At 46.2% G+C, this 25,533-nt stretch overlaps 1 protein-coding gene across 1 annotated transcript in view; it reads left to right on the forward strand.

Moving 5' to 3' along the window:
• The first annotated feature begins 867 nt into the window (after positions 1–867).
• LOC138801807 (uromodulin-like) overlaps positions 868–25,533 on the forward strand; it is a 38,174-nt gene continuing 13,508 nt past the window's right edge. The window contains exons 1-3 of the mRNA XM_069984905.1: positions 868–1,048; positions 2,274–3,071; positions 13,821–13,922. Coding sequence (XP_069841006.1) covers positions 868–1,048; positions 2,274–3,071; positions 13,821–13,922 — 1,081 coding nt within the window. The remainder of the gene's footprint in view (positions 1,049–2,273; positions 3,072–13,820; positions 13,923–25,533) is intronic.

Raw genomic sequence — 25,533 nt, forward strand, 5'->3', positions numbered from 1 at the left:
CGGGGAGCAGGAGGTATGCTGCAGGGGAAATTATAGAATTCCATCATTTCCCTGAAAGGAGTCAAGGATTTGATCAAATCCCTGACTTTCTTTAGGGAAATGATGGAAGGGCTTGGCCATTTGATTTGATCAAATCCCTGCATTCTATCATTTCACTGCAACATATCTGTCTATCTATCTATCTATCTATAATCTTTCCTTGAAAAGGATGATGCTCTTTCATGCTGTAAGCATTGTGTAGCTTCGACTGGTTGTTTTAGATTATCAATTTTCATATCCGCCTAATTTAAAATAATACTACAATACCAGACACAGACCATGGACAAAGGTGATGCTATTCATGGGGGGAAAAGACTGGTTTTTTTTTGTTTTTTGTTTTTTTTTCCTAACTTCAGAAAACAGCTTTGAGTCTCTATACATAAATAAACTGGGAAGTGTCTGTTTTTCTTGAGTATTTACTGTAATATTATACATGAATAATGTTACTTCACATTGTTCTTTTGGTTTTTTTTTCTGCTGTGAATACTTTATATAAGTATCATGTTAATAGCTTGTATGTAGACCAAAGCGGGCTAAAGGACCATGGATAACTCGGCATAGTGTGGGCGCAGGTGTTCAGAAAGCCACAATATGGCAATGGTTAATCCGTATTTTAAAATTTATTAGACACAACGGGTTTTGGCCACCAAGTCCAAGGCGGCCTTTTTCAAGTATAACAGTACTCTCACAAACAAATACTTTAAATAACATATAGTATTACACAACCCCAGGTGAACTTCCAGGTCAGGACCGCAACCATGATTGATGCATAGAGGGGGCTGGTAATAGATTGCGGATACATAAGACATAATTGCAAGTACATAAGACATGATTAAAACATATAAAGAGGTCCTGTATTATGTACAACTTACAGTCAGTAAAACCGGCACCGAGCACCGGCTGGATCACGTGAGCGGCCGTGCGTCACTGCGTCGTCACTATGTCCACGTCATCACGGCAGTGCGCACCTGCATCACGTGGTTCCGGAAGTACCGCTTACGTAGACTGCGTACAGAGAATAGAGAATAGAGATAACCGTAAATATCGAGATATGAACAAAATCATATAAAACCACAAATAATATATATATATATATATATATATATATATATCAACTTAATACGGAATGGCACATTGATCACAGTCATATGTACCAAATAATTAATAAAATTCACAAATACATTCAGATGGTAATTCATAAGTTAGAATAATAGTACCACCTAGAGGACAAAAAAAGAGATGATAGTGATAAAGAGATCTAGTGATGTATATGTAGGGGAAAAAATATATGTACATATAAATTAGTTGTAATAAATAGATTATTAAGTTTATGTATAAATAATTGGATTGAATGGATAAATATATATAAGGAAAAAAATATAAAAATGGATAAATATATATACGAAAAATGGTAGTGATATATATATAGGAAGAAGGAAAAAAGACCATAATAAATAAATAGAAGTCTAAATAGATAGACTTCTATTTATTATAGACTTCCTATATATATCACTACCATTTTTCGTATATATATTTATCCATTTTTTTTCCTTATATATATTTATCCATTTAATACAATTATTTATACATAAACTTAATAATCTATTTATCTATTTATTATAACTAATTTATATGTACATATATTTTTTCCCCTACATATACATCACTATATATGTCTTTTTTTCTGGTGCACTATCATTTTTTGTCCTCTAGGTGGCACTATTATTCTAACTTACGAATTACCATCTGAATGTATTCGTAAATTTTATCAATGACTTGGTGGCCGAAACGCGCCAAATAAATTTTAAAATATGGATTAACCATTGCCATATTGTGGCTTTCTGAACACCTGCGCCCACACTAAGCCGAGTTATCCATGGTCCATCAGCCCGCTTTGGTCTATATACAAGTTACAGAATCGCACGTCCTCCTTAATGTGCTTCGGCAGGAGCTGCGGTGCTCCATTTTACCTCTTATGTGCTTACTTTGCACAACTCCACCAGGTGAGTGAAACTCATCTTTGTTTCCCTGTAAGGACATCTTCCTCTCTCTGACATACTACACCAGGAGGCGCCCCCGCCTTTTCTCTTCTTTTGTTCTCCACTTATCATGTTAATAAAATTTTTTGCATGATAACATATTCTAAAGTTGGAGGAATAATGTGACAGGAGTGAAGAGTAATTTAATTATTTTTTTTATTAATTTAATTATTTTTTTTAAATTTGTTTTTACAGCTGCAAGAAATTGCTCGCAATGTCATCCAGATGCTACCTGCGAAGAATATGTTGGCTATGTAGAGTGCAACTGCAACAAAGGGTTCATTGGCGATGGTTTCACCTGTTCTGATATAGATGAATGTGCCTACTCTTGGTCAAATAATTGCTCCATTGGCATTTGTCGTAATACTTTTGGCTCCTTCACCTGTGACTGTCCAAGTGGCTATATCAGCTCAGCAGGCACCTGTATCGATATAGATGAATGTGCCCGCCCTGACCTAAACAGGTGCTATTCACGGTCATTATGTATCAATACCATTGGCAACTACTCCTGTTACTGCCCCTATGGTTATTATGGTGATGGTTTCCATTGTGAAATTAATGAATGTTTACATGGAGCCTGTGACCCAGAGGTTGAGTGTATAAAATCACTTGGGTCTTACAACTGTTCTGATCCATGTTCAAACCACACTGTTCTCGATGAACCCTGGAGAAGTACATCCAATATGTATGATTACCGATATAATAGTGACTATTCTAAAACCGGATGGTATCGCTTTATTGGCAGTGGTGGTGTTCGCATGCCAGAAAGTTGCTCACGGGCATATCGTTGTGGTACAGAAGCCTCAATGTGGTTAATGGGCACACATCCAATTGTAGGAGATGGGATTGTGAATCGGACAGTATGTGCCAGTTGGTGGGGAAGCTGCTGTACATGGTCATCAACTATCCTGGTAAAAGCCTGTCCTGGAGGATATCATGTGTATAGACTGAATGGAACCCCTTATAGTATTTGCAGTTTGTCCTATTGCACAGGTAAGTAAAAGCTTCTATATTACAGACTATTATGTATGTTAAAGCCTCCTTTGAAAGGACAATTATTTTGGCTTAATTAACACACATTACAAAGTTATATAACTTTGTAATGTATGTTTATAAGCTAACTATAAGCTTTACTACATCATTACCCACTGAGATGTGGTCTGGGCTGTGCGCGGCGGGTAAAGGAAGCAGGGTAAACTCCACTAACAGCTCCAGTGCGGGATGGGAGAGAGACCACGGGGATGATGTGACATGTAAATATATATACAGTGGTGCAGTGGATTACGAGCATAATTCGTTCCGAGACTGCGCTTGTAATCCAAATCTATTCTTAAACCAAAGAACATTTTCCCATAAGAAATCATAGAAATGCAGACAATTGGTCCCACACCCCAAAAATAATGATTTTTTATTCTGAATAACATGTAAAACTAGATTTGCATTTCCAGGGAAATACATAGTGCTTGAAAAGAGCGCCCCTTTACCAGTGACTTCCCTTTAAGATAAACTTTAACCCTGGGTGCGATCCCTTTAAGAGCGACTTGGGTCACGTCCCTTTAAGAGCGACTTGGGTTCCGTCCCTTTAAGAGCGACATGGGTCCTATCCCTTTAAGAGCAACATGGGTCCCTTTAACAGCGACATGGGTCCTGTCCCTTTAAGAGCAACTTGAGTCCCGTCCCTTTAAGAGCGACATGGCTCTTAAAGGGACTCAGATCGCTCTTAAAGGGACCCGGGTCGCTCTTAAAGGGACCCGGCCGCTCTTAAAGGGACCCGGGTCGCTCTTAAAGGGACCCAACTCGCTCTTAAAGGGACCCATTTCGCTCTTAAAGGGACCCATTTCGCTCTTAAAGGGACCCATTTCGCTCTTAAAGGGACCCAACTCGCTCTTAAAGGGACCCAGGTTGCTCTTAAAGGGACCCATTTAGCTTTTAACGGGACCCATTTCGCTCTTAAAGGGACCCAACTCGCTCTTAAAGGGACCCAGGTTGCTCTTAAAGGGACCCAGGTTGCTCTTAAAGGGACCCATTTAGTATTTAACGGGACCCATTTTGCTCTTAAAGGGACCCAACTCGCTCTTAAAGGGACCCAGGTTGCTCTTAAAGGGACCCAGGTCGATCTTAAATGGACCCATTTAGCTTTAAAAGGGACCCATTTAGCTTTTAAAGGGACCCAGGTCGCTCTTAAAGGGACCCATTTAGCTTTTAAAGGGACCCAGGTCGCTCTTAAAGGGACCCAGGTTGCTCTTAAAGGGACCCAGGTCGCTCTTAAAGTGACCCAGGTCGCTCTTAAAGTGACCCAGGTCGCTCTTAAAAGGACCCATTTCGACCTTAAAGGGACCCAGGTCGCTCTTAAAGTGACCCAGGTCACTCTTAAAAGGACCCATTTCGCTCTTAAAGGGACCCAAGTCGCTCTTAAAGTGACCCAAGATGCTCTCAAAGGGAATGTGTCACTTTTTTTCCTTTTTATTATTTTTGTTTCATTTAATTAATATCTTTAAAAATAGTTAGACAAAACAAAGGGCGACAGCGCTCCATAGCGAGGATCAGAAGGACAGGATACAAATGGGTTAGGGGTGCATAGCAACCCTCACCTGGTATGGTTGTGCAAATAGGGAGGCACAACACTCTTAAGCATGTAGATCTAGACCGCAGACACTCCCGATATCCACACGGAAACAATGAAACAGAAACCTCCAACTCCAAACTACACGGATTGTGGGGCGCAGGTCCAACAGTGAGTTGCACTTAGTTCTGACAGGTGTATAGCTGAACACACAGGGCCCAAACTGGAGCAGACACACAGCTCACAGCTAGAGTGAGTTGTGTGTCTGCTCCAGTTTGGGCCCTGTGTGTTCAGCTATACACCTGTCAGAACTAAGTGCAACTCACTGTTGGACCTGCGCCCCACAATCCGTGTAGTTTGGAGTTGAAGGTTTCTGTTTCGTTTAAAAATAGACTTTGATTTCTGTTTTAATGTTTTAAAGGGACCCAGGTTTCTCTTAAAGGGACCCATTAAGCTTTTAAAGGGACCCATTTCGCTCTTAAAGGGACCCAGGTCGATTTCAGGTTACTTTTTATGAGCAGTTTAATGCTGGAGCTCCCCCTGGTGGCCATCACTGGGAAATATGAAAAATTAGCAACCAGGTTGCTCTTAAAGGGACCTAGGTTGCTCTTAAAGGGACCCATATCTCTCTTAAAGGGACCCAGGTCGCTCTTAAAGGGACCCATTTAGCTTTTAACGGGACCCAATTTGCTCTTAAAGGGACCCAGGTCGCTCTTAACCCTTTAAGGACAGAGCAAATTTCGATTTTTGCGTTTTAGTTTTTTCCTCCTTGTGCATAAAATGCCATAGCACTTGCATTTTTCCACCTAGAGACCCACATGACCCCTTATTTTTTGCGTCACTAATTGTACTTTGCAATGACAGGCTGAATTTTTCCATAAAGTACACTGCGAAACCAGAAAAAAATTTAAAGTGTGGTGAAATTGAAAAAAAAAACGCATTTTGTTTATTTGGGGGAAATGTGTTTTTACGCCATTCGCCCTGGGGTAAAACTGACTTGTTATATATGTTCCTCAAGTCGTTACGATTAAAACGATATGTAACATGTATAACTTATATTGTATCTGATGGCCTGTAAAAAATGTAAACCATTGTCAACAAATATACAACACTTAAAATCGCTCCATTCCCAGGCTTATAGCGCTTTTATCCTTTGGTCTATGGGGCTGTGCGAGGTGTCATTTTTTGCGCCATGATGTGTTCTTTCTATCGGTACCTTGATTGCGCATATACGACTTTTTGATCGCTTTTTATTACAATTTTTCTGGATTTGATGCGACCAAAAATGCGCAATTTTGCACTTTGGGATTTTTTTGCGCTGACGCCATTTACCGTGCGAGATCAGGAATGTGATTAATTAATAGTTCGGGCGATTACGCACGCGGCGATATCAAACATGTTTGTTTATTTATTTATTTATTTACTTTTATTTATAACCTGGGAAAAGGGGGGTGATTCAGACTTTTATTAGGGGAGGGGGCTTTTTACTATTAACAACACTTTTTTTTTTACTTTTACACTTATACTAGAAGCCCCCCTGGGGGACTTCTAGTATAAGTGCTTTGATCTCTCATAGAGATCTCTGCAGCATAGATATGCTGCAGAGATCCATGAGATAGGCACTCGTTTGCTTTCGGCTGCTGCAGCCGGAAGTAAACGAGTGCCGAGCCGGGGACGGCGCCATCTTGGAGCGGTCCCCGGCCGGCTTCATTTGCGGAGATCGCTCCTCCGGGATAACATCCCGGAGGAGCGATCTCCCCACTAGACACCAGGGATGACGCTGCGTCCGGTAATCGGATGCAGCTGTCAACTTTGACAGCTGCATCCGATTACTGTATTAGCGGGCACGGCGATCGGACCGTGCCCGCTAATACCTACGGTCCCGGGCTACACGCGGCACCCGGGACCGGCGCGGTTCAGAGCGGGGCCGCCGCGCGGCCCCGCTCTGATCTCCCTTACCGGCATCAGGGCGTAAATTTACGCCCGATGTCGTTAAGGGGTTAAAGGGACCCATTTAGCTTTTAACGGGACCCAATTTGTTCTTAAAGGGACCCAGGTCGCTCTTAAAGGGACCCATTTCACTCTTAAAGGGACCCAAGTCGCTCTTATAGGGACCTATTTAGCTTTTAAAAGGACCCATTTCGCTCTTAAAGGGACCCAGGTTGCTCTTAAAGGGACCAAGGTTGCTCTTAACCCCTTAACGACATCGGGCGTAAATTTACGCCCTGATGCCAGTAAGGGAGTTCAGAGCGGGGCCGCGCGGCGGTCCCGGGTGCCGCGTGTAGCCTGGGACCGTAGGTATTAGCGGGCACGGTCCGATCGCCGTGCCCGCTAATACAGTAATCAGATGCAGCTGTCAAACATGACAGCTGCATCCGATTACCGGATCCAGCATCTCCCTGGTGTCTAGTGGAGGAGATCGCTCCTCTGGGATGTTATCCCGGAGGAGCGATCTCCGTTTCTGAAGCCGGCCGGGGACCGCTCCGAGATGGCGCTGTCCCCGGCTAGGCACTCGTTTACTTCCGGCTGCAGCAGCCGAAAGCAAACGAGTGCCTATCTCATGGATCTCTGCAGCATATCTATGCTGCAGAGAACTCTATGAGAGATCAGAGCACTTATACTAGAAGTCCCCTAGGGGGACTTCTAGTATAAGTGTTAAAGTAAAAAAAAAAGTCATGTTAATAGTAAAAATCCCCCTCCCCTAATAAAAGTCTGAATCACCCCCTTTTCCCAGGTTATAAATAAAAGTAAATAAATAAATAAACAAACATGTTTGGTATCGCCGCGTGCGTAATCGCCCAAACTATTAATTAATCACATTCCTGATCTCGCACGGTAAACGGATTTTGGTACAAGGTACCGATAGAAAGTAAACATCATGGCGCAAAAAATAACACCTAACACAGCCCCATAGACCAAAGGATAAAAGCGCTATAAGCCTGGGAATGGAGCGATTTTAAGTGACGTATATTTGTTGACAATGGTTTAAATTTTTTACAGGCCATCAGATACAATATAAGTTATACATGTTACATATCGTTTTAATCGTAACGACTTGAGGAACATATATAACAAGTCAGTTTTACCCCAGGGCGAATGGCGTAAAAACACATTTCCCCCAAATAAACAAAATGCTTTTTTTTTTTCAATTTCACCACACTTTGAATTTTTTTCTGGTTTCGCAGTGTACTTTATGCAAAAATTCAGCCTGTAATTGCAAAGTACAATTAGTGACGCAAAAAATAAGGGCTCATGTGGGTTTCTAGGTGAAAAAATGCAAGTGCTATGGCCTTTTAAGCACAAGGAGGAAAAAACTAAAACGCAAAAATCGAAATTGGCTCTGTCCTTAAAGGGTTAAAGGGACCCATATCTCTCTTAAAGGGACCCAGGTCGCTCTTAAAGGGACCCATTTTGCTCTTAAAGGGACCCAGGTCGCTCTTAAAGGGACCCATTTAGCTTTTAACGGGACCCAATTTGCTCTTAAAGGGACCCAGGTCGCTCTTAAAGGGACCCATTTCACTCTTAAAGGGACCCAAGTCGCTCTTATAGGGAACCATTTAGCTTTTAAAGGGACCCCAGTCGCTCTTAAAGGGACCCAGGTCGCTCTTAAATTGACCCATTTCGCTCTTTAAGGGACCCATTTCGCTCTTAAAGGGACCCAGGTTGCTCTTAAAGGGACGCAGGTTGCTCTTAAAGGGACCCAGGTTGCTCTTAAACCCTTAACGACAAAGGGCGTATATTTATGATCGCCGTGCCCGCTAATAAGGTAATCGGAGGCAGCTGTCAAAGTTGACAGCTGCCTCCGATTCCTGGAGGCATCCGTTCCCTGGTGTCTAGTGGGGGAGACAACGTCCCGGAGGAGCGATCTCTGTGTGTGGTGCCAGCCGGGGTCCGCTCCAAGATGGAGCAAACCCCAGCTCGGCACTCGTTTGTTTTCGGCTGCAGCAGCCGAAAGCAAATGAGTGCCGATCTCATTGATCTCATTGATCTTTGCTGTATGAGAGATCAGTGAGTATATACTAGAAGTCCCCCAGGAGGAATAACCCTAACCCCAGGGGGCTTCTAGTATAAGTGTAAAAAAATAAATAAAGTGTTGTTATCAATAAAAAGCCCCCTCCCCTAACAAAAGTCTGAATCACCCCCCTTTTCCCAGGTTATAAATAAAAATAAATAAATAAATAAACATGTTTGCTATTGCCGCATGCGTAATCACCCAAACTACTAATTTATCACATTCCCGATCTCATACGGTAAACGGCGTAAGCGCAAAAAAATCCCAAAGTGCAAAATTGCGCATTTTTGGTCGCATCAAATCCAGAAAAAAATTAATAAAAACCGATCAAAAAGTCGCATATGCGCAATCAAGGTACCGATAGAAAGTAAACATCATGGCGCAAAAAATAACACATCACACAGCCCCATAGACCAAAGTATAAAAGCGCTATAAGCATGGGAATAGAGCGATTTTAAGGAACATATATTTGTTAACAATGGTTTGAATTTTTTACAGGCCATCAGATAAAAGTTATACATGTTATATATCATTGTAATCGTAACGACTTGAGGAACATATATAACAAGTCACTTTTACCCCAGGTCGAATGGCGTAAAAACAAATACCCCTCAAATAAACAAAATGCGTTTTTTTTTCAATTTCACCACACATTTATTTTTTTTTCTGGTTTCGCAGTGTACTTTATAAAGAAATTCAGCCTGTAATTGCAAAGTACAATTAGTGCTGAAAAAAATAAGGGCTCATGTGGGTTTATAGGTGGAAAAATGTAAGTGCTATGACCTTTTAAGCACAAGGAGGAAAAAACAAAAATGCAAAAATCGAAATTGGCTCTGTCCTTAAGGGGTTAAAGGGACCTAGGTCACTCTTAATAGGACCAAAGTCGCTCTTAAATGGACCCAAGTCGCTCTTAAAGGGACCCAAGTCGCTCTCAAAGGGACCCAGGTCGCTCTTAAAGGGACCCAAGTCGCTCGTAAGGGACCCAGGTCGCTCGTAAGGGGACCCAGGTCGCTCTTAAAAGGACCCAGGTCGCTCTTAAAGGGACCCAGGTCGCTCTTAAAGGGACCCAAGTCGCTCTAAAAGGGACCCAAGTCGCTCTTGAAGAGACCCAGGTCGCTCTTTAGACATGGGTCCCTTTATGAGTGACATGGGTCCCTTTATGAGCGACATGGGTACCTTTAAGAGCGTCTTGGATCCAGTCCCTTTAAGAGTGACTTGGGTCTCTTTAAGAGTGACCTGGGTCCCTTTAAGAGCGACATGGCTCATGTACCTTTAAGAGCGATTTGGGTCCCTTTAACCCCTTAGCGTCCCATGACGTACCTGGTACGTCATGGTGCCGCGGGAGTGTTCAGAGCGGGGTCCAGTGCCTCTATTAGCCGGCTAATTAAGCACTTCAATGCAGCTGTCAAACCTGACAGCTGCATTAAAGTGCTTTATGCACAACATCCCTGGTGTCTAGTGACACGTATCTCCCCCCCCCCCCCCCCGCGATGCGATCGCGCGGGGGGGGGGAGATCCGTTCTTCTGGCCGGCCCGGGTCTCAGCGTCGCACTGACGCTGATCCCGACTCGGCAATAGATTGCTATGGCCTGCAGCAGGCCATAGCAATCTATGACCGATTACAATGATCTTTGCTGTGTATATACACAGCATTGATCTCTATGAGAGATCATTGCTGTGGATATACAAGTCCCCCAGGGGGACTTCTAGTTTATGTAAAAAAAAAAAAGTAAAAAAGTGTTTTTATTAATAAAAAATCCCCTCCCCTAATAAAAGTCCAAATCACCTCCCTTTTCCCATTTTATAAATATAAATTATTAAATAAACAAATAAATAAATAAACATATTTGGTATCGCCGCGAACGTAGTCGCCCGAACTATTAATGAATCATATTCCTGATCTCGCACGGTAAACGGCGTCAGCGCAAAAAAATTCCAAAGTGCAAAACTGCGCATTTTTGGTCGCATCAAATCCAGAAAAATTGTAATAAAAAGTGATCAAAAAGTCGTATATGCGCAATCAAGGTACCGATAGAAAGTAAACATCATGGCGCAAAAAATGACACCTGACACAGCCTCATAGACTAAAGGATAAAAACGCTATAAGCCGGGGAATGGAGCGATTTTAAGGAACATATATTTAACAATGGTTTGAATTTTTTAAAAGCCATCAGATAATATAAAAGTTATACATGTTATATATCATAGTAATCGTAACAACTTGAGAAACATGCATAATAAGTCAGTTTTACCATAGGGCGAACGGCGTAAATGCAAAACTCCCCGAAATCAAAACAACTTCGATTTTTTTTCAATTTGACAGCGCAAATGATTTTTTTCCGGTTTTGCAGCATATTTTATGGAAAAATAATGCCTGTCATTGCAAAGTACAATTGGTTTCACAAAAAATAAGCGCTCAAATAAGTCTCTAGGTGAAAAAATGCAAGCGCTATGGACTTTTAAACATAAAATGGAAAAAGCAAAAGCGCAAAAACGTAAATTGGCTTTGACCTTAAGGGGTTAAGGACGGAGCCACTTTTCCTTTTGCGTTTTAGTTTTTTCCTCCTTGTGTTTAAAAGGCCATAGCATTTGTATTTTTCCACCTAGAAACCCACATGAGCCCTTATTTTTTGCGTCACTAATTTTTTGCGTCACTATTTGTACTTTGCAATGACAGGCTGAATTCTTGCATAAAGTACACTGCGAAACCAGGAAAAAAATCAAAGTGTGGTAAAATTAAACAAAAAAACAAATTTCTTTTATTTGGGGGGTATTTGTACGCCATTCGCCCTGGGGTAAAACTATGGTGTATGGGGCTGTGTCAAGTGTCATTTTTTGCGCCATGATGTTTACTTTTTATTGGTACCTTGATTGCGCATATACGACTTTTTGATCGCTTTTTATTACATTTTTTTCTGGATTTGATGCGACCAAAAATGCGCAATTTTGCACTTTGGGATTTTTTTGCGCTTACGTAGTTTACCGTGCGAGATCAGGAATGGGATTAATTAATAGTTCGGGCGATTACGCACGCGGCGATAGCAAGCATGTTTATTTGTTTATTAAATTTTATTAAAAACATGGGAAAAGGAAGGTGATTCTGACTTCTAGTATAAGTGCATTGATCTCTCATTGAGATCTTTGCTGTATAGAGATACAGCAAAGATCAATGAGATCGGCACTCGGATGCTTTCGGCTGTTGCAGCCGAAAGCATCCGAGTGCCGAGCCGGGATCAGCTCCATTTTGGCGAAGACCCCGGCCGGCACAAGTAAAGGAGATCGCTCGTCCCGGAGGAGTGATCTCCGCCACTAGTCACCAGGGATAAGCTGCGTCCGGTAATTGGATGCAGCTGTCATCTTTGACAGCTGCATCTGATTACTGTATTAGCGGGCACGGCGATCGGACGTGCCCACTAATACTCGCGGTCCCGGGCTACAAGCGACAAGCGCGGCCCCGCTCTGAACTCCTCTTGCGGACGCATGACGTACGGGTACGTCATGTGTCCTTAAGAGGTTAAGAACGACATGGGTCCCTTTAAGAGCGACTTGGGTCCCTTTAAGTGACCTGGGTCCCTTTAAGAACGACATGGCCCCCGTCCCTTTAAGAGCGACATGGTTCCTTTAAGAGCGACCTGGGTCCCTTTAAGAGCGGCTCTGCTACTTATAATGGTAAAGATCATTGCTCGGTTACCATGACAATCTTACTCATGTCAAGGAGACAAAATCGTTAAGGACCTTCCATATATTACATCTTCTATTGGCCAATAGTCCTTGGCCATAGACCTTAGAATTTCTATTGGCTGCTATATTTCAGCTATTTGCATATGTGCTGTGATTGGCTGTTAGCGGTTAGAGTGTGGCCATTATTTCCAACGGGCCATTATTTTCTAAGGGAAATTAGGGATCTTTAAACGTAAATTTCTTAAAAGCGACAAATCTGATTGAAACGAAAAATAGATAGTACACCACACACCGCCGAGGGCTTCGAAACGCAGTTCGAACAGAGTCTCTTCGCAAAGTGGTTCGGGCTGTATTACGCGCAGAAAAATGGCTGGAAGAAACGGAAGAAGAAGAATAGGGATTACAATATAGTGCTTTTTAAGCACTATAACAAATGAAACAAACATTTATAAACAGCTAAATATGTCATATTATAAGTTACTGTACAGTATAACAAACAGCATGTGGCATATAATGTATAGTAAGTGCATAAACCTGAAAAACAGCAGCAGTTTGTACATACAGGACGGAGCTGCAGTAGCGTAGTACAACAGGTTAGAATAGAGAAGCACGGCTGCTGTCAGAGGTCTGTGTGGTCACATGACAGCAATGGGGAAGAGTTGCGTGTTCAGCATGAACCAATCAGGACTGACAGAGACTGCAGGGAGCATGAAAGAATGAGCAGGACATATGTGGGCACATACATGCAGCACTCTCTGTCCAGGGAGAGAGGGGTTACAGCTATGGAGAGATAACCTCCACAGTCCTGTCCCCTGATGTAAGCCCCAGCCTGAAGTGGATCTGCTATGATTTGGAAGGTGAGGGAGACTTCCTGGGTCAGAGTACAGGGCTGTAGACCCCGCTATGCAGACCATGCCTCTCCCCAACTCGCCTTACCACCCAGTACAGGGAGCTTTTAAAACAAAGCAATGCTCTTAAAACAAGTCACAATTTTGAAAAACTGTGAGCTCTTAAACCAAAACGCTCTTCAACCTAGGTACCACTACATATACATATATATATATATATATATATATATATATATATATATATATATATGAATTTATCCCATACACTTTATACTAGTCGGCAGGTTTGTCATCAGTATAAGGTATATAGGGCATCCTGAGATCCACCAACAGATCATGTTCACCACCAGATTGGCTTACTGTTCCCCTCCCCATAAGGAACACATGAAAATTTGTCCATGCCATACGTTCATGTGTACAGAGAGGACAGGAGACAAATAACTGACAGTTATTGAAGGTGTATGAGCACTTAAAGCCCTATTTACTTTAAAGGAGCTAAACTACAATATCAGATGCAACCTGTGGACAGGTGTGGTGTTTTAAAGGGGTACTATAGGGTGCTAGGGTTACCACTCCGGAGTCTTCCTGTGGTGTCCACCCTAAGATTGTTGAGGTGCAATTTCCCTTTTCTTTTTCAGATCCTACAACAAATGATACTGTGACATGCCCAACAGATGAACAATGGCAGCTAAGAGACGGCAGCTATGGATGTTACTGCACAGACAAATATAAAGTAGCTGGTATGTCTATCATTGAGAATATGTTACATGTGTTTCCTGGAGAAAGATTCACTCTTGAAAAGTAGTGGGCCCCTGCATATAAAGACGAACCACTGAGCCACTCTAATTCTGACAGTACAGGAGCACATCATTGATCGTACAGCAGGCTGTAGCAATACAGAACAGATCTAATGCATCAATGTTGTACACATCTACTGCCTTGATATGTAGGAGTAATCAAATGATCACTAGGGGGGGATGAAAAAAGTAAATTTAAAAAATTAAAATAAAATCCATCCCATAGTAAAAATTCAGGGGCGTAGCTAGGATTCATGGGGCCCCATAGCAAAAAACAGTATGGGGCCCCATGAATCCTGTACTCTCCCCTACCCCCACCCCACTTCCAAACACAGACAATGACGCACATATACACACACAGAGGCACCAATAACATATATACAGATACGCCACTGACATACACACATATATACGCTGTAATGTGATTACACTAGTGCTGATGTATACACCATGAATAGACTGTACACAGGGAAATCATCTCAGTGTAATAAGGAATTCTTAACCAGAAATAAAAGAAAATGCAGCAGATATTAGTGGTGGGTTCTTTTATTAGAGTCTGGCATTAATAGAAGCTGCTGCAGAACATCTTTGGGAGCAAACCTGTCAATCACTTGAGACACAACTGACATACACAAACACACACATATACAGCAGTGCTACAGACATTGTTGACATACACACAAATATAGCCACAGATACATACACATACTGACATATAAATATAAACACAGATAGATACATATATACACACACTGACATATACATATACCCACAGATACATATATATACACTCACTGACACAAATACACAGCACTTACAGCTCCCAGGCTTCCCTCCTCCTCCTCCTGTAGTCCGGGCTGCTCTTCACATAGAAGTATTCAAGACCTTTGGGTCATGTGACTATAAGGTCCTTCATCCCTCTCCTGTGCCATGCAGGGTCTGGCAGGTCCTGCTCCTCTGTTCAGCCCGCTCACCGGGCACTACAGTGAGGGGGCTGAACAGTGCAGTGGTGGGTCCGTCTTCCTCTCTGGACCCCTGGGGGTACAGTGGTCGGATGTCAGTGTCAGTACCTGCCATGAAGGCAATGGCACAGTTGGCCCCGCCCCCTTGACGCCCATTGGTTGGCCGACGTACAGGGGGTGGGGTCTAGACCTTTCGGCCAGCCTGTTCCAATGGCCGACGAGGGGGCGGGACCAACAGTGCCGTTGTGGGCGGGGCTAAGTGGCACTAATGTCGAGAGGTCACGTCCACTTAATACAATCTGCAGTTGATAAAAGGACACTTTTTACTTGAACAAACACCATGACGTATGATATGAAATAAGGGGTGAAAAACGCTAAATTTACCCTTTTACACCTGTGTAGAGATGTCAGAATGCAAAAAGGAGGTGACAGTGTCACTTTAAAGTTACAGTACAAAGAAATGTATACTTTACGACCAAAAAACATTGGTGGCCTACATAATACTTGAACTATTTAGTCCTTCTACCTTAGTTCCTTAGCTCTTGTTCATATCCCAGTCCATCCCTGTTGTCCAGCTACAGTATGTTCTTATGGAAACATTCCTATATGTATTGATGTTAACTCTTATTTTATTAAAATTTTCAATTATCTCACATACAAAAAGGAAGATATAAACGCTTTATGAAACATGCAATTTAACATGTAAAGAACAGTATGAAAGTAGTGCATCAGTTGAAACAAACATACAATGGTAGAAGGCATGTAATCTATAAATGAGGAAAACTACTTCGTCGGCAGATATGATAAAATTAGTCTACGGGCTTAGCACATTAACCAGTTTAGAGCAAAAATAAGCACTGTAGGGAGACAAATCCCCCCAACCACTAGCAGATGGAGCAGGTCTTACTAGTGAACACTGCCTAATCACGTTATCCAGGGCCGGACTGGGACTGAAAATCATCCCTGGCATTTCAGAGCACACAGGCCCACTTGCCGTGTGGTGAAAAGTTATGAGACGATGTTGTGTGTGCAGCATGGCTACATGTTGTATCATCACGGCCATGACTGAAATTACAGATAATAACACATAAATGGGGTCAAAAGCTTCTGTCTCTGTACTGTGTTTCAGTGCTGCAGTTACAGGTCGTCACCACTACACAGTGTACAGAGACAGACTGCTTACAGCCCCGGTCGCCGTGCTGAGTTTAAAAAGGGAACTCCAGGTAGAGGTTACTTACCTGTATATCCCAGTTTTGAAACTACCAAAAATCCATTTGTTTGGGGGGGGGGGGGGGTTGTTCTGTATTATGTTTCTGTCCTTCCTGGTTGAGCAGTTCCCAGAATGCAATGCTTTCCCTCAGCTGATCATCACTGTCCCCCACCTATCGCAATCAGTAAAATTAATGCTGCACCTAATTCTGGCCATTCACAGATGGTGGTTCACTCCAGCCAAGCCTCCTGTGACATCATGCCCTGCCCCCTGTCTGTATCATCAGCCTGTGCTCAGCAAACACACACAATGTGAGACAGAGGCATGGAATATTTGTCTCCTAAGGGGGGATAGCAGAAAGAGCAGGAGACAATGTGAATTGGCACAGCGGCCATTTTTTTTTCACTTCCTGGATTTCTATCAGCTACCAGTGTGGCAGAACCGCACAGATACAGTAATAAATTGTATGGACACATCTATATAACTTAATTAACGCCACCGCATTCTGACTAACGCCATTGCACTAACTAGCCACTGCTACTGAATAAAATCATCTTTAAAAAGACCAATATCCCCTTATACAGTAACCATATAGAGGTAGACCCAGCTCCACACAGGTTCTGTACACTATATACATTACAGTGCAGTTATATCAGGTGACTCACAGGGGACGTCTTCTCTGATTAGAGTTTTTCCCTTTTCATTTTCTTCTCCATCTGCCCTGGGCCATTAGAACTTCTCCGAGCCACAAATCCACAGAATCTGCCAGACAAACATATTAGGCTTCTCACTCTGTCACCATCCTTATCTCTCTACAAACTGCACATCTGTATTGGCCCCTTTACACCCTCGTGTAGTGGGTAGACTGACTGTATGTGACCCCCTTATAGTATATGGCCCCTCTGTGTAGCCTCCTTATAGATGGTCCCCCTCTGTGTATCCCCTATAGTATATGCCCCACTCTATGTAGCCACTTTACAGGTGGCCCCTTGTTCAGTCTTCCATATAGATAGCCCCATGTGCATCTACTTGAGAGCCCCCCCTCTGTGTAGTCCCCCTATAGTAGATGACACCCTCTGTACATCCTCTATAGTACATGGCCCTCCTCTCTGTAGCCCATGCCCTATTATATACGCCCCGTGTAGACCCCTTATGTTGTCCCCCTTATAGATGGCTCCCCCTGTGTTGTCCCCCTTATAGATGGCCACCCATGTTGTTCCCCTTATAAATGACCACCCATGTTGTCCCCCTATTGATGCCCCCCTGCGTTGTCCCACTATAGATGCCCCCTATGTTGTCCCCTTATAGACAACCCCCTCTCCCCCTATATTGTCCCCTTATAGATGTCCCCCTCTCCCCCTATGTTGTCCCCTTATAGGCCCCCTCTCCCCCTATGTTGTCCCCTTATAGGCCCCCTCTCCCCCTATGCTGTCCCCCTCTCCCCCTATGTTGTCCCCTTATAGGCCCCCTCTCCCCCTATGTTGTCCCCCTTATAGATGGCCCCCTCTCCCCCTATGTTGTCCCCTTATAGGCCCCCTCTCCCCCTATGTTGTCCCCTTATAGATGTCCCCCTCTCCCCCTATGTTGTCCCCTTATAGGCCCCCTCTCCCCCTATGTTGTCCCCTTATAGGCCCCCTCTCCCCCTATGCTGTCCCCCTCTCCCCCTATGTTGTCCCGTTATAGGCCCCCTCTCCCCCTATGTTGTCCCCCTTATAGATGGCCCCCTCTCCCCATATGCTGCCTCCACCCCTTATGGATGACCCCCTCTTTCCCTATGTTGGCCCCCCATATAGATGACCCCCTCTCCCCCCTATATATGGCCCCCTCTCCCCCCATGTTCCCCCCCTATATATGGCCCCCTCTACCCCTATGTTGCCCCCCTTATAGAAGGCCCCCTATGTTGTCTCCTTTATAGATGGCCCCTCTGTGTTGCCCCCCTTATAGGTGCCCCCTTTGTTGTCCCCTTATAGATGCCCAATATGTTGTCCCCTTATAGATAACCCCCTCTTCCCCTATATTGTCCCCTTATAGATGTCCCCCTCTCCCCCTATGTTTTCCCCTTATAGGCCCCCTCTCCCCTATGTTGTCCCCTTGTAGGCCCCCTCTCCCCCTATGCTGTCCCCCTCTCCCCCTATGTTGTCCCCCTCTCCCCCTATGTTGTCCCCTTATAGGCCCCCTCTCCCCCTATGTTGCCCCCCTTATAGATGGCCCCCTCTCCCCCTATGCTGCCTCCACCCCTTATAGAGGCCCCCTTCTTTCCCTATGTTGGCCACCCTTATAGATGACCCCCTTTCCCACCTACAGATGGCCCCCTCTCCCCCATGTTACCCCCCTATATATGGCCCCCTCTCCCCATATGTCGCCCCCCTTAAAGATGGCCCCCTCTCCCCCCATATTTCCACCCTATAGATGGGCCCCGCATCAGAGAGCTCCCTGTGCGCTGGGGCTGGGACTTCAGGCACAATGAATGTCTCTAAAGTAAGCTCCCTGTACCAGAAGTCACGGCCACAGGCACACAGGGAGCTCTCTGATGCACGCGCTGCCCGGGGATAGGACGGTCCCCCCCCCCCCCAGGCAGCCGTGCATCATCCAGGGTCCAGTATGAACCGGCAGATCCTGTCTTTCTCCTGGACCAGTGACTCCTTTTCCCTACGGTAGGGAAAAGGAGTCGCCGGGTCAGGAGGAGCACGGGATAGGTCATTTAGAAGCGCCCTATGGCCAGTCCGGCCCTGACGTTATCTATGAAAACATATATTCAAGGGGCAAGACAAAAAAAAAAAAAAATGGGGGGGCACACTAGTCAGACAGAGGAAAGCTACCGGGAGGGGGGGGGGGGAGGAAGATAGAAGAAAAGCATAACACCCATTGGGTAGCAAAGATAGGGAACAGCTGTCTTGCTTAATAGCCAACCATATCCCAGGACCAACTGTTCATGTCAAGAGTTGTAGAAGCAAGGAGAGCTTTTAAAAAGAATCCACGAGGACCATACCTTTGTGCACTTCTCAGAGCAGTCATGTGCCTCTGCCACCAGTTCTTCCTCCTTTCTTTTGGGTGGCAAAGGTCCCCGACAGGAGAGAGAGCAAAGCTAGATGGGGAGTGTGGGCCACCCCCTTCCCAGAATAGCCTTCATACTGTATATTTTAAATATGCCCTCCCATAACAATTTTATCGCAGGGCATTCCCACCAAATATGGAGGATTGTTCCCTCTGCTGTGTGGCACCTCCAGCACCTGTCTGATACTTCTGGGTACTTGCAATGTAGTAGTTTTTCTCTCTTGAGTGCACATCTAGGGACATACTATGCGAGAACGTCCAAATTTTCAGCGGATCGTCCAGAGAGAAAGTTACTCCAAGGTCTCTTTCCCATGCTTAAAAAAGGAAGCTTGATCGTCATTGCTTAAAGCAAGAAACAAGGAATACATTCTCGAGAGATTCCCCGTGCCCCCCTCATAAAAGAGAACCCAGTTGTTAAAGTCAGTATATTCAGGAAAAGCTGGAGAGCCCACTGAGGATGCTCGCAGGAATGAACACAACTGATAGTATGCGAACCAGAATCCAGAACCAGAGTCCTATCTGCACAGGCTTCCTGAAGGACGGTCAAAGTCCAGATTTGAGATGCAACCAGGATAATATGTAAATGGGGAGAATCCTCCAGTTTCCAGATCAAGAAGACAGACTATACAAGACCTGGCACGAGCTGGATTGGTGAACAGGGGAGTCATGGGTCCTGGCCTATGGGATATTGCATATTTGGACACCCACACATCCCATACACAATGCGTGTGTCTAGTCAGATGATCCCAATTCGTCAGGGATTCCCAATCTGCTTTAAACAGCCATGACAAGGTGGAGAGTTTCGGGGAGAGGCTGGTTTCAGGTGCCACCCAAAGCTTCGAGGTCACATTAGGGGTCCAGTCAATAATTCTCGCATGCACCGCTGCTTTATTAAACAACTTCAAATCAGGAAGCTCTGAACCCCCTCTAAACTTAAGATTTCGTTAAAAGCTTGTTTAGCTCTACCACCACCGACACGTACCTGGTAAAGGCTCGCTGTAATTGCTTAAAATAGCTGGAGGGAACATGTATCGGAATTGTCTGAAACACATAGTGGAATTGCAGCAGCACTTCCATCTTAAGTACATTCATGCGGCCAAACCAAGTTATAAACTTACGGTGGTAAGGCTGTAGCATGTCCATGGTCTTCCTGTGTAGTGGGAGGTAATTTAATGGGAAAAGTAGCTCCAAGCATGAGGGGATTTGAACCCCTAGATACTTAATACTCCCAGGCTGCCATTGGAAGGAAAAGTTAAACTGTAAAAGAGCTACGTCTGCACTTGGAAAAGACACATTTAGCCCTTCAGATTTAGAGAGATTTACCTTGAAATTGCTAAGCCTACCAAACTCCTCTAATTCTCTCAAAACCACTGGAAAGGAAATGTGAGGACGGGTGATGTATAACAAAAGATCATTAGCATAAAGAGCTAATTTATGCTGCTCACCTGCTACCTTCAATCCCCCTAATGTCAGGATTCCCACGAAAGGCCACTGCCAAATGTTCCATTGTTTGAATATACAGGAGGGGGGACAGGGGACATCCCTGTCTTGTCCCATTGCTGATCTAGAAGGCCTCCGACAGGGTTCTATTCGCTATAACCCTAGCAGTGGGTGAGGAATACAAGGCCATGATCTTAAACTCATGAAAAAAAAAACATGAAAATAAACTCAGCTCCAAGGCCCAGCTGAGTTAAGGTAGCCACCAGGAATTTCTACCGAACCCTCTCAAAGGCCTTCTCAGCATCAACTGTGAGAAGGCACATTGGAACTTTAGCTTGACAGGCATGGGTGATAGTAAGGTAAGGTAATAGTGTGGAGGGTGTTGTCCCTCCCTTCCCTCCCAGGGATGAAACCCACCTGATCATTATGGATAACATGAGGGATAACTGCATTTAGGCGAGTGGCCAATATCTTGGAATACAATTTAATGTCTCAATTGATCAAAGATATGGGCCTGTAACTGCTAAAATACGATGAGTCTTGCCCTGGTTTGTGTAGCACCATCATATCAGCCTCCAGAGATTGTCTAGGGAATTTATAAGTAGTCGAGATGGAGTTAAAGACTTTCATCAGGAACAGGACTAGTCGTCCTTTAAAAGTTTTAAAAAGGGAGCAGTAAACCCATCCAGGCCTGGGCTCTTTCCATTTTTCAAAGAGGACAAAGCTGATCCAACCTCCAAATCTGTGAGGGGGTGCATCGAAGCCTTCATTCTGTTCAGGGTCTATGGTAGGAATAGCTGTCAGTTCCACATATTTCAGAATTTTCCTGTCCTGGTGGGCAGGCAAATCCGCGTAGTGGCCAGGTAGCCAATATAAGGTGCCATAATATTTCTTAGCTATGAGTCTCAGGTCATGGACCATGCGGCCCGTCAAATCCCTGATGTGGGGAACATAAGTAGGGTCAGTACAGGGGTAAAGATAATATGCTAAGGCCCTCCCACATTTATTACCATTAACATACAGATAACTTCGGAAGCAAGTCTTATGATCAGTGTCAACCCCTGCAATCCGCTACGGAGGCTATTCTCTAACCTTAGTTATTTCAGACAACACGGAAGAATCAGGGTTGCGTTTATGAAAAGTTCCTCTAAGTTCCTAAAAGTTTATGGAAAGTTCCTCTAGCTCTTCAAGAAGAGCTTTCATTTTTGCACCCCTTTCCCTTTTGAGCCTTAAGCTGTGCTGGATACAAATTCCCCTTATTACACAAGGAGGTGGGGGACCGCTCTTATGGACATTAAAAAACTCAATAATTGCCGCATCCACTGCTGCCCTACAGACGTCTTTCAGAAGAGACTCATTAAGCCTCCAGGTCAACTCAGTAGAGACACCCCAAAGATTTCCAACAGGTAGGAAGATTGGCGAGTGGTCTGACCATAGTGCCATCCCTATTGAAGCATGTTGGGTGGGGTTTAGAGCGAAATATAAGAGCCATGTGCAGGTGAGTAGTAAGTATAATCTTGGTCAGTTGGGTGAAGTATCCTTCAAATATCTACCAGTTGGTGGGTAAGCAACGTCCCCTTAACCAATAATCTAGAGGCATTAGGAACCTACGGGACGCCCTGTGGACGTATCCAGTGTTGGATCTAGTTGTCACGGCCGCGGCGGCGTCCCGCGTTCCGGGCCGCCGCCGCGACCGCTTCTTGCCCCATGCAGCAGCCGGTGTCCATAGTCGGGGACCCGGCGCTGCTATCACCTCGGCCCCGGGGGGCGCCTCACCTCTCCACGCTCCTGTCTCCCGCTGTGCCGGCCGGCGCGCGCGTCCCCGCCTCCTAGGGCGCGCGCGCGCCGGCTGTCTCAGATTTAAAGGGGCAGTGCGCTCCTAATTGGTAGTTGCACCTAATCACTCCCCTATAAATCCCAGCATGCCCTGTCCCCTGTGTTGGAGCTTCTACATGCTTCCCATAGCGTTTGGCCCAGCTCCCTGTTGTTCCTGTGTCCTGTCCGTTACCTGGTCCCAAGTCCCTGTTCCTGAGTCCTGTCCGTTACCTGGTCCCAAGTCCCTGTTCCTGAGTCCTGTCCGTTACCTGGTCCCAAGTCCCTGTTCCTGGTTCCTGTTTCCCTGTCACTCCACCTGTTCCCGTGTCCAGCCTGTCACGTGCGCTCTCACCTGCAGACCATTGCCTGTGCCATCTCCTGCCACGCCTCGCCTGCCGACACCAGCAACCAAGCCAGGGGTAGCGACCTGGGGGTCGCCTGCCGCAGCAAGTCCATCCCGCCTTGCGGCGGGCTCTGGTGAAAACCAGCGGCCCCTTAGACTCCGCTCCCTGGTGAGGTTTGTGCCATCGCTGGTGCCGGTCCAGTGGATCCACTACTCCAGGCGTTACAGTAGGCTCCAACCATGGATCCCGGCGAGGTGCCTGATCTCCGTGATGTCGCCAGAGTGGTCACTCAGCAGGCGCAACAAATCCAGAAGCAGTCACAGCAGATCCAGCAACTCACTGCCGCCTTACAGCAGCAGACTACTGCCCAGCGCACACCACCTCCTGACGCTTCTTCTTCACTCCGACTGGCCCTCCCAAGCAAGTACTCTGGGGACTCTAAGTTGTGCAGAGGATTCTTGACTCAGTGCACCATGCACATTGAACTTTTGAGTAGTCAGTTTTCCACCGAGCGCTCTAAAGTGGCTTTCATCATCAGCCTATTAGAAGGTAGAGCCCTGGCCTGGGCCACGCCACTGTGGGACCGTGATGATCCAGTTGCTGCCAATCTCCGGGCCTTCCTATTCGAGTTTCGCTCCGTCTTTGAGGAACCTGCCCGTGCTTCTTCAGCCGAGACTGCTCTCCTCAACCTCTCTCAAGGCAGCTCCTCTGTTGGTGACTACGCCATCCAGTTCCGCACCCTGGCAGCCGAATTGGACTGGAACGAGGCCGCCCTGTTGGCCACCTTCAAGAAGGGCCTGTCTAGTCGTGTGAGAGACGTGCTCGCTGCCCGAGACCTGCCTACCTCCCTGAACGAACTCATTCTACTGGCCACCCGAGTTGATACTCGTTTTTCGGAGAGGGAGGAGGAGGTTCGGCATGAACATTTACTAACCCGTTCCCGTCGCCATCCCCAGCTGGCGCCGGTTTTCCAGAATCCTGACCTTTCGATGTCCCAACCCTCTCCTGAGATTCCTATGCAGGTGGAACGGGCTCACCTGACGCCTGATGAAAGAATCCGGCGCCTGGAGCAGAATCTCTGTCTCTATTGCGGTGGTTCCGATCACTTCCGGCTGGGATGTCCCCTACGTCCCCAAACATCCGGAAAATGCTCGCACCTAGGTCCGGTGGGACAGGTGTCCCTAGGTGTGAATGCCACCATTCCAAGTCTGTCTATGCCAGTTTCCATCCGGACTCTCTCAGGACGAAATCATCAGACTACTGCCTTCCTCGATTCTGGGTCAGCAGGCAGTTTTATTGCGGCAACATTGATCCAAAGATGGCGGCTACCCGTGACCCGACTAGCCAGGCCCCTGTCTATCTCCTCGGTCACAGGCGAAATTCTTACCGACCGTGTGTACTACCAGACCGCACCTTTAGTCCTCCAGGTGGGTCCTTTACATCAAGAAGAGATATCCTTCTACGTCCTGCCCCATTCTTCCCCCGCGGTCCTCCTGGGACTCCCGTGGCTGCAAGAACATGCCCCTCAACTGGACTGGAGAACCGGGGAGATTCTCAGTTGGGGTCAGGACTGTTCCAACCAGTGTCTCAGGTCACCTCAGACCAAGTGTATTATGTCGTTTCCTGTCCCAGCCAAGCCTCTACCCGACCTACCGGCAGAGGACCTAGACTCGGCGGATGCCTTCTCTGCCGAGGTGTACCCTCTCTCCGTACCCAAGACTAAGGTCGTGTCCTCTCACCACCGGGAGAACTTACAGAAGGTCCTCGTCCACAGACCCACAGTCCCTTGCCATGTTTTACCGCCTGATCGCCTAGCACCAGTCGTCACCTCCTCGCTTCAGAGAGTACCCCCCGGAAAGACTCATGTTCACCCTGCGCTTCGAAGAGGTATTTTGAAGTGGGGTCATTCCTCGTTGGAGGCCGGGCACCCTGGAGTCCGTAAGACCGGCCAACGGATCTCTCGCCACTACTGGTGGCCTAGTCTGTTTCAAGATGTCAAAGACTTTGTGGCTTCCTGTGCCATCTGCAGGCAAGAAAGAGGGGGAGGCCAAAGGGGGGGGGTACTGTCACGGCCGCGGCGGCGTCCCGCGTTCCGGGCCGCCGCCGCGACCGCTTCTTGCCCCATGCAGCAGCCGGTGTCCATAGTCGGGGACCCGGCGCTGCTATCACCTCGGCCCCGGGGGGCGCCTCACCTCTCCACGCTCCTGTCTCCCGCTGTGCCGGCCGGCGCGCGCGTCCCCGCCTCCTAGGGCGCGCGCGCGCCGGCTGTCTCAGATTTAAAGGGGCAGTGCGCTCCTAATTGGTAGTTGCACCTAATCACTCCCCTATAAATCCCAGCATGCCCTGTCCCCTGTGTTGGAGCTTCTACATGCTTCCCATAGCGTTTGGCCCAGCTCCCTGTTGTTCCTGTGTCCTGTCCGTTACCTGGTCCCAAGTCCCTGTTCCTGAGTCCTGTCCGTTACCTGGTCCCAAGTCCCTGTTCCTGAGTCCTGTCCGTTACCTGGTCCCAAGTCCCTGTTCCTGGTTCCTGTTTCCCTGTCACTCCACCTGTTCCCGTGTCCAGCCTGTCACGTGCGCTCTCACCTGCAGACCATTGCCTGTGCCATCTCCTGCCACGCCTCGCCTGCCGACACCAGCAACCAAGCCAGGGGTAGCGACCTGGGGGTCGCCTGCCGCAGCAAGTCCATCCCGCCTTGCGGCGGGCTCTGGTGAAAACCAGCGGCCCCTTA

The sequence above is a fragment of the Dendropsophus ebraccatus genome, chromosome 9, assembly GCF_027789765.1.
Source record: "Dendropsophus ebraccatus isolate aDenEbr1 chromosome 9, aDenEbr1.pat, whole genome shotgun sequence".
Classification (NCBI taxonomy): Eukaryota; Metazoa; Chordata; class Amphibia; order Anura; family Hylidae; genus Dendropsophus; species Dendropsophus ebraccatus.